At 39.6% G+C, this 12,042-nt stretch overlaps 1 protein-coding gene across 6 annotated transcripts in view; it reads left to right on the top strand.

The window, feature by feature from the left end:
* The window catches only part of MYH10 (myosin heavy chain 10), a 156,218-nt gene that overhangs the window by 44,169 nt on the left and 100,007 nt on the right, over positions 1 to 12,042 (top strand). For 2 of the 6 annotated variants that reach the window (XM_032139176.2, XM_032139173.2), the window contains exons 5-6: positions 9,796 to 9,898; positions 10,522 to 10,548. In XM_032139176.2, coding sequence (XP_031995067.1) covers positions 9,796 to 9,898; positions 10,522 to 10,548 — 130 coding nt within the window. Of the gene's footprint in view, positions 1 to 9,795; positions 9,899 to 10,518; positions 10,549 to 12,042 lie in introns of all 6 variants that reach the window. The other 4 variants (XM_032139175.2, XM_032139172.2, XM_032139177.2 and 1 more) reach the window with 2 other exon arrangements.

Below are 12,042 nucleotides of genomic sequence, written 5' to 3'. Positions count from 1 at the left end.
AACCAAAACCAGGTAGAGACTTGTACCTTCTCTTAGATGAAGTGGTTTGATGAAGACTTTTGGGAACATCTGAAAGCAGGAAGCACTTAGGGAGGGAATGACTTGCTGTTTGACAGAACAAAAGTTCGTGAGTACTAATTTTGTTACCCAAAGTGACCATTACAGACACTAGCACTTATAATTAGATGATTGACACCATTTTAGTTTGTACTTTGTCACCAATTAATAGACTTGGATTTATGAGGTAAGTCTTCTAGCACCTGGGTTTATCTCTTCTTGGCTACAAAGTGGCAGTCATCAAGTACATGTTTATTTTCTTCCATTCTTTTTTAAATTGCTTTTTCCATTTTATTATGAATATTTTCAGACATAAAGCACAGTTGAAAGAATTTTGCAGTGAACACCCATGTGTCTACCACCTAGATTCTACTGTTAATATTTCACTATACTTGCTTTATCCTGTCATCCATCAATCCTTCTTACACTGTTTATGTTGGGAGGAAAACTTTTCCTCTTGCAACTTGGGTTCAGAGTTTGGGAACCTGCAAATTAACTGATAATAGATTAACAGATAAAAGATAAGACTTATTTACACAAGTGTACTCAGTGTTGAGTATCTTGTGGAATTATAGAAATAAAAGGCATATATCCTCTCCTTGACAAAAGAGTCCCATGAAGTTTAAGGCTTCAGTGGGAAAGTATGGAGGGTTCTCTTGGTCTATTTGATGCTAATGAACAGCTAGGTTCACACTGTTCAGTGCTAAAGGGCACGCTTTTCTCAATCTGGGAACCTCCCTTGGAGGGGTCAGTGGCAGCTGCATATACTGGGGGTCCTGCTAAAGTTTAGATGATGTTTCCTTATGTGGCTGCTGAGATGTTTTCAGTTTAAAGTGATTTTCATACCACTTTACTGGGCTATTAATCCCTTCATTTGATGCATTTCAAGTTCAATTGTAGATAGACATCAGTACACTGTCGCCTGAGTACTTAAGCATATAGCGTTAACTGAAGCCCAGTATTTTCATCTTTTTCTTTTGAAACAAAATTTACTTAGAATTAAATGCACAAACCTTAAGTGTTCATTTCCGAAGTCCTTGTATAACCTGAACCATTATCCAGATGTAGACAGTAATACCATCACCCCAGAAAGTTCCTTCTCCTGTCCCCCCTGTACATACCTACCTCCACCTCTCTCAGCCTCGTTATAGTTTAAAATTTTTTAGATACCACTGATATTTAGTAACAGCTTTTCATGTTCGTATCTATTATAAAGTTACATTGTGCCCTGAAAAATATGAAAAAGTGAAACAATGTATCTTAGATTTAAGAAAATATGATATGTTCCATGGTGCCTTTGAGGATCCACCAAATACAGTACTCCAAGTGCGTGTAACTGGGGTCTTCATAAACTTAGTCCACCACCAAGTAATTAAGCTTTCTGCATAAGATAACTATTTAGGGGCAATCACTCTGTGATTCTCCCCATGCCCATGTTAAATAAATTTGTATGCCTTTTCTCTTATGAAAAATAACTATTTAGTCAACTTCACAAACTTTCCATATGTAGCGCTATATATATCAAAAGAAAATACAGGCCAGGCGTGGTGGCTCATGCCTGTAATCTCAGCACTTTGGGAGGCCAAGGTGGGCAAATCACCGGAGGCTGGAAGTTCGCAGCCAGCCTTACCAACATAGAGAAACCCCGTCTCTACTAAAAATATAAAATTGGCTGGGCATGGTGGCACATGCTATAATCTCAGCTACTTGGGAGGCTGAGGCAGGAGAATCGTTTGAAGCCGGGAGGCAGAGGTTGTGGTGAGCTGAGATTGCGCCATTGCACTCCAGCCTGGGGAATAAGGGTGAAATTCTGTCTCAAAATAAATAAATAAATACAACTGGATGCAACATGGTTTTATTATTATTTCGTAATCAGTATTAAGTAGTTTGATAGCATCTCCTTAAGCTTTTGAGAAAGAAGGCCTTTTTATGTGAGGAGTGCAAGCCCCTTTAAATTATCAGGCCCAGAGAGGCATTGGAATGAAACAACAGTTTCACTCCCCCCTTGAACTAGATAATTACCTCTTAAAGCCACCTGTTAAGTGTGCTCTAGACTAACTGATGTCAAGTAGCCAAAAAATGCCATACACTAGACACTATAACTCACCCCCTATGGTTCAGAAATGTGTATCCAATCACTAATCAATGTTATATCTGTAAACCAGTGAGAATTCCTGTCACACAGCTTTGTATCAGCCCACTCCTTGTTCCCTGTTTCCTTTAAGAACTGCTTGTAACAAAGGCCCAAGGCAAGTTGAAGTGTGTCCTGGGCAGCTGGCTTCAACCTTGGCCCAAATACACTTTCTGTATTAATTTTGCCTCAGCATCTTCCTTTAGGTCAACATTTCACTTTTTCAGCCATTTATTCTGTAATTTACTTTTCTCCCAAAAGGATAAACTTCTTAATTTACACTCTGGCCTTATCTGCCCATAGTTCCCCAGGTAACCTTTTGTTTCTGCAGACTCAGGCCAGGCCTTGTGAGCTCCCACTTGCAAGCTGCCTGTTTAATGATTATTTATCTGAGTATCCTAGTATTCTCGTGTGTGGTGAAGACACTCAGGCTGCATGCATCCTCTCAGGAGAGAATAATCTTTCACACTTGCACCCCCATAGAACTGGAGGTAAAATCCTGCTACAGTGTAATCCTCATGTTGATTTTCCTTCTCATCAGAAATTAAAATTCACAAAGCAGTCACCCTTGAGGAGGAAATTACTCTGTTCTCTTAAACCCCCCCTTTTAAAGAATACTCTGTTTAAATTTTATGACTCTAACTGCTTTAGGCAAGTTGGTTTTCTCCTTTTGAGTAAATTTGGGTATAATGTAAAAGTTATAAAATAATGGTTGTCTCACAATGGCCTATTAAGATGTGACAATCAATGTTTTTGTAAAGGAATCTTATCTTTTATATACAAATATTACGTTAAGTAATGATGGCCAAGCCAGCCAGCCAGGATTGAGAACAGTTGATTCCTGCTAGGAATAACATACCTTAAAAGTTTTAAGACAACTAAATTGATAGAATTGATTAAACAGCAAAGGCAACAATGTAATGTAGTTGAAAAAACATCCTGTGGTCAGCTAGAACTCTGGTGTCTTTCTTCTCCCAGCTCTGCCATGAACTATGTGATTCTGGATCAGATTGTCAGCCTCTCTAAACCCTATTTCTAAACCTATTTCTAAACCCTATTTCTGTATGAGATCTAAACCCTATTTCTGTATGAGAATAACTATTTAGGGGGCAATAACTCTGTGATTCTCCCCACGCTCATGTTAAATGAATTTGTGTGCTTTTCTCTTGTTAAAAAAAGAGAGAGTAATTATTTAGTTAACTATTTAGTCAATTTGCTTTTCTAATGACTCTATTTTAGATGTCCTCGAGTCCTAAAACTTTGGGAATTATTAGATGGCTATAGCTGTGTGTCTCACTTTCGATGATATCTATGTTATGAAAGAAAAAGAAGTATCAAATCAACTTGTAAATAGAAATTTAAAATGTTCTAGGCAAATATGCAAGGGAAGTGAACATATCTTTGGAAGTGTTCTCTCCGTTAATCTTTGCAATACCTCTGTTATGTCCATTTACTGTCACATCATCCAAGACCTGATGAGCTAGTGCCAGTGCGATAGGGGAGACTTGAGCCCAAGCCTAGTCTTGATCACAAAATCTCTGCTCTTCCCAGTAAGCTGCTTTCTAAAGAGAGTTTGGAAACTGTAGGAAGTCATCTACTAGTGTTATATGTTTGTATAGGTATCGATAATACAGGGGGTAATATGTATCTGGTGTTTTTCAAATTGAGGTTATCTAAAACAGAACTTCAAGCAGAGGGTGATTTTTGAAGCTAGGCTGAATTCAGTGTTACCAATATCCAGACAAAATAAAATACCAATATTTTTACCAATAAAGATCTGAAAAAGGGGTTTCTCATTGGGGAAATCCCCATGGTCCAGAAGGGATTCAAAGGTCTCAGAATTGGTCACGTATTAATGATCCACGTCACTGCTTCTTTAGGCTGTTGTTTTTTATGTTTTTGTTTTGGATTGCACATCCCTTTGAGAAGCCAAAGCTGTAGACCTATTGAGGAAACGCAAACATGTTCATGTTTAGAAACTCCTGATCTTTTGTGTCCGAATGTACTTCAACAGATACAGGACAACCCCAGCTAGAAGCCTCCTTGCTTTGTTCTTGTTAGCTTTGTACTTCTGCCACTCTCTCTGAAGGATTTCTTCTCCAAAAGAGCACGATGCTGGGACTGCAGCTTTTCCCCTTAACCATAGTCCTGTCTTAGACCAGCAGTGAAACAACCAGCCACTTAAAGTGTAAGACTGCTTCACCATTACATCTCATTTTGTTGATGGAAATGAGGTCAGATTCCCTTTGTCCTCACTCTTTGAGGTCTTGGCCTGTTGTTCACTTTTCTGAGGATTCTCCTAGCTAATTTTCTTAGAAGTCTGCTGAGCTTTCTTTTTGGCTCTCTTCCCTCTGCTTTTGTTCAAGCTGCTTTTAGTTACCTCCTCTGTTTCCATCTGGGACAGATGTGCCATTTCTCATTGTTTCATTTTGTTTTTTCTATTTTTCCAAGATTTATACTCCTTTGATCCTGCCACCTCCTTCATTAAAATCAGATTTTAAAAATTTCCATTACCATCTTCATCATCATCATCATTGATCGTTATCATAACTATTGGTATCACCACTACCATTTATTGAGAGCCTTTTGGCCAGGATAGTGCTAGGCCCTTTCCCGCATTGTCTCAGTCCTATGAAGTCTCGTTCTAAAGGCATATAAACTGAGCCTCAGAGAACTGAGTGACTTGCCTAAGCTCCATAGCTAGGGAGTGGCAGAAGGATTTGAATCTAGGTAGGTCATTTTGATTCTGTAGCTCGGGTTCTTAACCTCTGTCCTAACTATTGATTCATAAAGTTTAGTAATTCAAATCACCTCATGTATAGTAGATGAATATTTGAGTGGACAATAATGGATAATGTTTACTGAATGCCACCTATATGCTTTAGTTGAGCTGTATCTTTTCTTCAACAACCCTATGCATTAGGAGCTATTATCCCCATTTTATAGTGGGCAATATAAGATCCATAATCTACCCTCTTGGGAGCTCAACAGTAAGATTTTGAATGTATCTATCTTTGAAGCCATATTTTCTACAGCAGAGTTACCTTAGACCCGAAATACGTAAAACGTAGCGAGGCCGGGCGCGGTGGCTCACGCTTGTAATCCCAGCACTTTGGGAGGCCGAGGCGGGCGGATCGCGAGGTCAGGAGATCGAGACCATGGTGAAACCCCGTCTCTACTAAAAAATACAAAAAATTAGCCGGGCATGGTGGCGGGCGCCTGTAGTCCCAGCTACTCGGAGAGGCTGAGGCAGGAGAATGGCGTGAACCCGGGAGGTGGAGCTTGCAGTGAGCCGAGATTGCGCCACTGCACTCCAGCCTGGGCAACAGAGCAAGACTCCGTCTCAAAAAAAAAAAAAAAAAATGTAGCAGAGTTCATAAGCAATTGTTGAAGTATGGCTGCGTAAGTGTGACAGGCAGGAAAAAATGCTTTAAGGACACATTGAAGCATGTCCACTGAGGGGGTTAGCTGGGAAACCACAGAGACAAACCAGGCTGGAAAGTAACAATCATAACTATATTTGAGACAAGTCATCATCAGTCTAAAAAAGAGGCCCATTTCTTGTTGTGATAATAAATTATCTTTTTGAAACCAACAACCAACATCACGATTAATATGGAAACACTCAGTATTTCTAATACTGTTAAGAACAAAACAGAGAGACCACTGTCATAGCTATTAAGAAATTACACTTGAATAAAACCCAGATTCTTTACCATGACCTCCGGGGTCCATGGCACCCCTCCCCTTCCTGCGCCATCTGTCTCTCTCGCCACTCCCTCCCTGATTGTTATTTATATCAAATCCTGGCACCTGGCCATCAGTCCCTGGACTATGCTAAGCTCTTTTCTGCTTTGGGGTCTTTGCATGTACCTCTCCATCTTCCTGAACACATTCCCCAGCTCTTCGCTTGCCAGTTCTTGCTCATCTTTCAAGAGCCTCTCCCCTGACCTTCATATCTAGAGAAGGGGCTGTCCTTCCTTCTCTTTTTCCTTTTAGTGTCTTTGGCAGCATTCCTTATATCCTTGTAATCTAATAATCTTATCTGTTCTTATTTATTTTATGTCTGTTCTTCTAGCCTTGTGCCCCACAAGGACATGGACTATATTCACACTCTGTCCCTAGCACTCAGAAGAATGCCTGACACATAGAAGTTGATTTGCAAATGTTTGCTGAAAAAATAAGTCATTGAATGAATGAATAGAAACTATTTTCTTATCTATGTACCAAGAGTAGCCAGGTAGAAAATATAATGGTGATGAAAAGAGATTGATAGGAACAAAAATTATTTAAAAGAGCCTAGAAATAAACTTTAAAAATATGTAGGACCTACATTCATTCATTGACTCAGCAGCCTATATCAAGCACTTAACTCTGCTAGGCACTATGAGTTTAAGGATAAATAAGGCAAACATGATCCTTGCTTGTTTTGAACTTAGAAAAATACAAAACTTATACCTGGGAGACACAGGGATGAAGACATCATTTCTCCTAAAAAAAAAAAAAAATAGTAAGATGAATATTGGTACCATTTAACTCAAAATTCTACCTATCGTTTTTTATTTGGGAGGCAGGGAGATGGGGAAGAGATAACAGAAAAAAACTATTTGAAGTTTATCTAAAAAAATAAACCTCAGAGTCTACTTGATTTCTTTTTACTCTTTTCAAAAAGAAGGATGATGGTGGGTGCTCTGGTTAGTCACGTTTCAGAACCACTGAATATGGTGCTGGCTTGGAAATAAGCCACATGTATGGGGAATAAGAATAAGATAAAGATAACTTTTTTTTTTTTCTTGAGATGAAGTCTCGCTCTGTTGCCCAGGCTTGAGTGCAGTGGCAAGATCTTGGCTTACTGCAACCTCCATTTCTCAGGTTCAAGCAAGTCTCCTGCCTCAACCTCCCGAGTAGCTGGGATTACAGGCGCCCGCCACCATGCCTGTCTAAAAGATAACATTTTATATCACCTGAGAATGAATGTCTTTGTCAGTCATTGATATTGGGAGGTGGGCTGAATCATCCAGGGGAAACAATTAGATTAAATTCTTACCTGAAATCATAAAATTTTTTTCAGATTGAAGATTCAGCTGTAAAAAGTGAAACTATCAAAGTTGTAAAAGAAATCCAACAGATGGATTTAATAATACAGATGATATAAAAATCAGAGTACAGATTGATGTAATCTTGGTTGCCAGAAAGGCCTCTTTTAGCATGAATAGTGGGCAGAAACCTTAAAATAAAAGTTTGGTAGATTGGAGTACCTAAGATTCAAACACTTGTGGGTGGCAAATCAGAAGGGAACTAATGTTACGATAACATGAGGGGTGGTTAATAAGCTTCACATAGGAAATAGTCTTATAAACCATTAAGTGGGTTATATCTAGAATTATCAGCTCTTGGAGCTAGAAAGGATCTAATCCAATGCCTGCATTTTAGAGATTTGGGACACTGAGGCCCAGAGAAGAAAATTTCTTTACTGAGGCCAACAGTTGGTCACTAGGGTTCCTTCACCCAGTCTTCCCTGTGGTTGAGTTTGTGGTTATCTGGGTGCAGAGTTAAGAAGATAATGCAACCAGTAATTTTTCAGTAAACTACCAAAAAATTTAAGTTTTGGACACTTCAAATAGTACTTTTTTTTTTTTTTTTTTTTAGACAGGGTCTTGCTCTGTTGCCCAGGCTGGGGTGCAGTGGCACAATCACAGCTCACTGCAGCCTCAACTTCCTAGGCTCAAGAGATCCTCCTACCTCAGCCTCCTGAGTAGCTGGGACTACAGGTGGGAGCCACCACACCCAGCTAATTTGTTGTTTTCTTTGTAGATAGGGGTCTCATCATGCTGCCTTGGCTGATCTTGAACTCCTGGGCTAAAGCGATTCTCCGGCCTTGGCCTCCCAAAGTCCCAGCATGAGCCACTGTGGCCGGCCCAAATAGTGCAATTCTAGGTACAATTCCAAGAAAGAGTCCAGCTTTGTTAGAAAAATTAGATTTTCAATCCAAGGATTAAATGCTTAGAGGATTATTCGTTGGCAATGTATATAATAACATTTTTGAGTTTGGGGTGTTTTTTTTAAAGAAAAATTAATTAGATATTGAAATTTTTATTATAATCCAAATTGAGAATTTTGTTGACTGTAAAGTTAGGTTTGCTTTGATCATGTCTTAGGGGAGCTTCAGTGTTTGAGCAGAGGCCATAATTCAGGTCTCGCTGTGTGCGTAGCAGCTTGTCTGAATTTCAAGCCTAGTACAAAGTAGAAATGAAAACTTTTGAAATATGCCAGCCTTGCTTGTAAATATGAATCATTTAAAATGGTGGCATTTGTCCTCATTCACACAACAAAATTCATAGTATTTACTCATTTTGACAACAAATTATGTCTGCCTATGTGTCAACACTGGGAAAAGTTACAAGGATTAAAAAGAAACAAAACAGAGGCTGGGCAGGTGGATCACTTGAGGTCAGGAGTTTGAGACTAGCCTAGCCAACATGGCTAGACCCTGTCTCTACTAAAAATACAAAAACTTAGCCAGGCATGGTGGCGCACGCCTATGGTCCCAGCTATTTGGGAGGCTGAGGCAGGAGAACTGTTTGAACCCAGGAGGCAGAGGCTGTAATGAGCCGAGATCACACCACTGCGCTCTAGTCTGGGCAACAGAGCAAGACTGTCTCAAAAAAAAAAAGAAAGAAAGAAAGAAACAAAACACAAATAAATAAATAAATGAGGCTATAGCCCCTGCCATCAGGAACCCAGCCTATGAGGCCAGCAAATAATGGGAAGATCTTTAACAAGGGTGAATGAGGCACAACATTGGCACCAGGAAGCGAATCGTCACTAGCCTGCTCTGAGAGGGGGATCTGAGAAGGCTTGCAGTGGCTTTGAAGATGAGTATCAATACCAGCACGCATCTCAGTTCTTTCAGCTCCTTCAGATTAAATCATAATTAATTTGTTTTAGGGATTCTCTGTTTGCAGTGCTGGATATGTTTATGGTACTGAGGAGTTTTCTTCGTGAATGTTCTAATAAATTTCACTTCTCTGGTAGAACCCCCCCACCCCCAAGGGAAAAAAGAGTGTCGTGAACATTTTCTTGTGTCCTCTTACTGGCATCTATCAAGAAATACTTGGGTTGCCTGGGCGCAGTGGCTCAGGCCTGTAATCCCAGTGCTTTAAAAGGCCGAGGTGAGCAGATCACTTGAGGCCAGGAGTTCGAGACCAGCCTGGCCAACATGGCGAAACCCCATCTCTACTAAAAGTATAAGAATTAGCCGGGCATGGTGGTGTGTGCATGTAATCCCAGCTACTTAGGAGGCCGAGGCACAACAATTCTTTGAAGCCTGGAGGCAGAGGTTGCAGTGAGCCAAGATCGCGCCACTGCACTCCAGCCCGGGCAACAGAGTGAGACTTTGTCTCAAAGAAAAAAAAGAATTATTTGGGTTTATTATTTAATACCTCTTACAAGAATAATTTTCTAACTACTGCTGATAGTTATTTTTTCTATTCTCTTTTTATTTTTATTAATAGTTGTTCCAATACAATTTAATTTTATCAGTTGTAATTTTGGAATGCATGTGCTGTGCTTTCGTTAAAGCAGCCTATATTAATTCTTTCTTTCAGGGGTGAGTCAGGTGCTGGGAAGACAGAAAATACAAAGAAAGTTATTCAGTACCTTGCCCATGTTGCTTCTTCACATAAAGGAAGAAAGGACCATAATATTCCTGTAAGTTTCTGCTCTGTTGTTTTTTAAATCATCTTCTTATTCTTTTATAATTTCAGAAACAAAAATAAGGAAGCCAGTCTACTCTCCACACTGCTATAACTGACAGCTCCCTTGTCTCCACCCGCTCCCCGCCACCTACCCAGCAACGCTTTTTTCCACCCCAGAGGCTAGGATACAAGGAAATTGCTGTTAAAGAGGCTTTCTGACAGGGCAAACTGGAATTATGGCTGTGGCTTGATGCCTAATTTCTTGCAAAGATTTGCTGAGAATTGTTCAGCAGTGCTTATGAAGACTTATTTTCCACCAAAAGAAGATGCTTGCCTATTTTCAGCAGTTCTTTCTGAACTTGCAGTAGCCCCTTGCTACTACCCACAGCGGCTTGAGGGGAGGGTAGAGATATGGGAAGAAGTGATGATAGAAAAAGGGCAAGAATAGAAATGTCAGTTCTCCTTAATTTTTAGACAGGCAGAAGTGGTAGTTAATACAGCCTGAGAGAACGCCAGCCAACCCAGCTTCCACAGTTTTCAACTGCACATTGGCTTGGTGCTTTGGAAATGGCTTACTGCTAGGCAAAGACTCAAACTTGCTAACATTTGCATTTGTCTGTTTGTAATGAACAGCAGGAATCGCCTAAACCAGTGAAACACCAGGCAAGTGCTCTTCTTTATGCTTCTTAGTCTTGAGTGTTTGCACTAATTTCTGTCTGTAGATTGAGTCTCTGCTAGAATCAAATGCCACTAGTTCTAAGTGAAATCTGTCATTAAAAAATTTTAATTTTGAAAATGTATTGCTTAGAGCCTTATTCTTTCTTGAGAAGCGCATGCCGTTTTGCTTTAAATTTGTTTTCTCGATAAATTTTAATATTTATTTGCCCTTTTATCATGACATTGAACTGCATGTTTATGAAGCCTATAAATTATGGTTTCATATGTCATTTACTAGGTGGAATTATTTTAATACTTACCAGACACATGGAAACCTAGCTTTGTGCCCCCCCACTACATTTTGAATTTGGGGCTGCCCCTTTAAAAGTTGTACCTTTGGAGCTAACAAATTTCTGATCTGTTAAAGTTTTATGGCATGGCATAGTTTATGCCTGTATGTGTTTTAAACCAAAGGCCCAATTATATTTAATATATAAAATAAATTAGAGCTGGGCACAGTGGTACGCACCTATAGTCCCAGCTGTTTGGGAGGCTGAGACAGAAGGCCTGAGCCCAGGTATTTGAGGCTGCAGTGAGCTACGATCACACAACTTTGCTCCAGCCTGGGCAACAGAGCAAGACCTCATCTCTATAAATAAGTAAAGTAAAATCAATTACAATTTTCTTTACGCTGGGCAAGTAGTGGAAGACTGTTATTCTTCCTAGTTATCAGATGCCTGCCTTTTAGCTCCATAGACCATAGCAGTGAACAAACCAAGAATCGTAGCATGACCTCCATTTCTCACTACCTGGGAGGAGAAGGAGGGCAGACCTGAGCCAGATACCTTGGATAGAGTAGGACATCTATACTTGGATTTAATCCTTTCCCTAGCATTGGAATGGTTTTGGTTGGTCTTCCACAAACATAATGATACAAAGCTGATATAAAGCAAGAAACAATAATATTGAGTTATAGAAATGATCTGTTAATATAAAGAAATAATCGTAAATATCTAAGGAATTGTCATAGACACTGAGATTTTAAGATATCTTTCTTAAGATTCTTAAGAGATTGCCAGCCACCCAAGCTGTACTGTACCTGTGAAGGCCTATGATGTCCTTTTGCTCCTTTAGCTGCAGAATAGACCAGTGATACAAATGAAGAGGGTAAATGAAATAATCTTTATCCTGTAGGATATTTAAAAGCTTCTTTGCCAATTAAAGAAGGAAAATCTGGACCAGAAACCAGGTTTTCTTTATGCTTTAAAGGTACTTGCTAAATGTCATTTTAATATGTACTTGTGTCGCTATTGAAATAGTGTTAAGCAGTTAATACACAGATTTAGGTTTTCCAAATTCCCTATGGAACACATAAATCATTGTCGTTAACATTTCGTTTCGATGTCATTTTAAACTACAGAGTGGATCCCTGTTGTATGTGAGTAGCATGCCTACCCCCACCTAGATTTTACTTTGAGTCAAATCAATCCCTGGGAAGCA

Source organism: Hylobates moloch, unplaced genomic scaffold, assembly GCF_009828535.3.
Source record: "Hylobates moloch isolate HMO894 unplaced genomic scaffold, HMol_V3 SCAFFOLD_19, whole genome shotgun sequence".
Classification (NCBI taxonomy): Eukaryota; Metazoa; Chordata; class Mammalia; order Primates; family Hylobatidae; genus Hylobates; species Hylobates moloch.
This window is presented reverse-complemented; position numbering and strand designations above follow the sequence as displayed.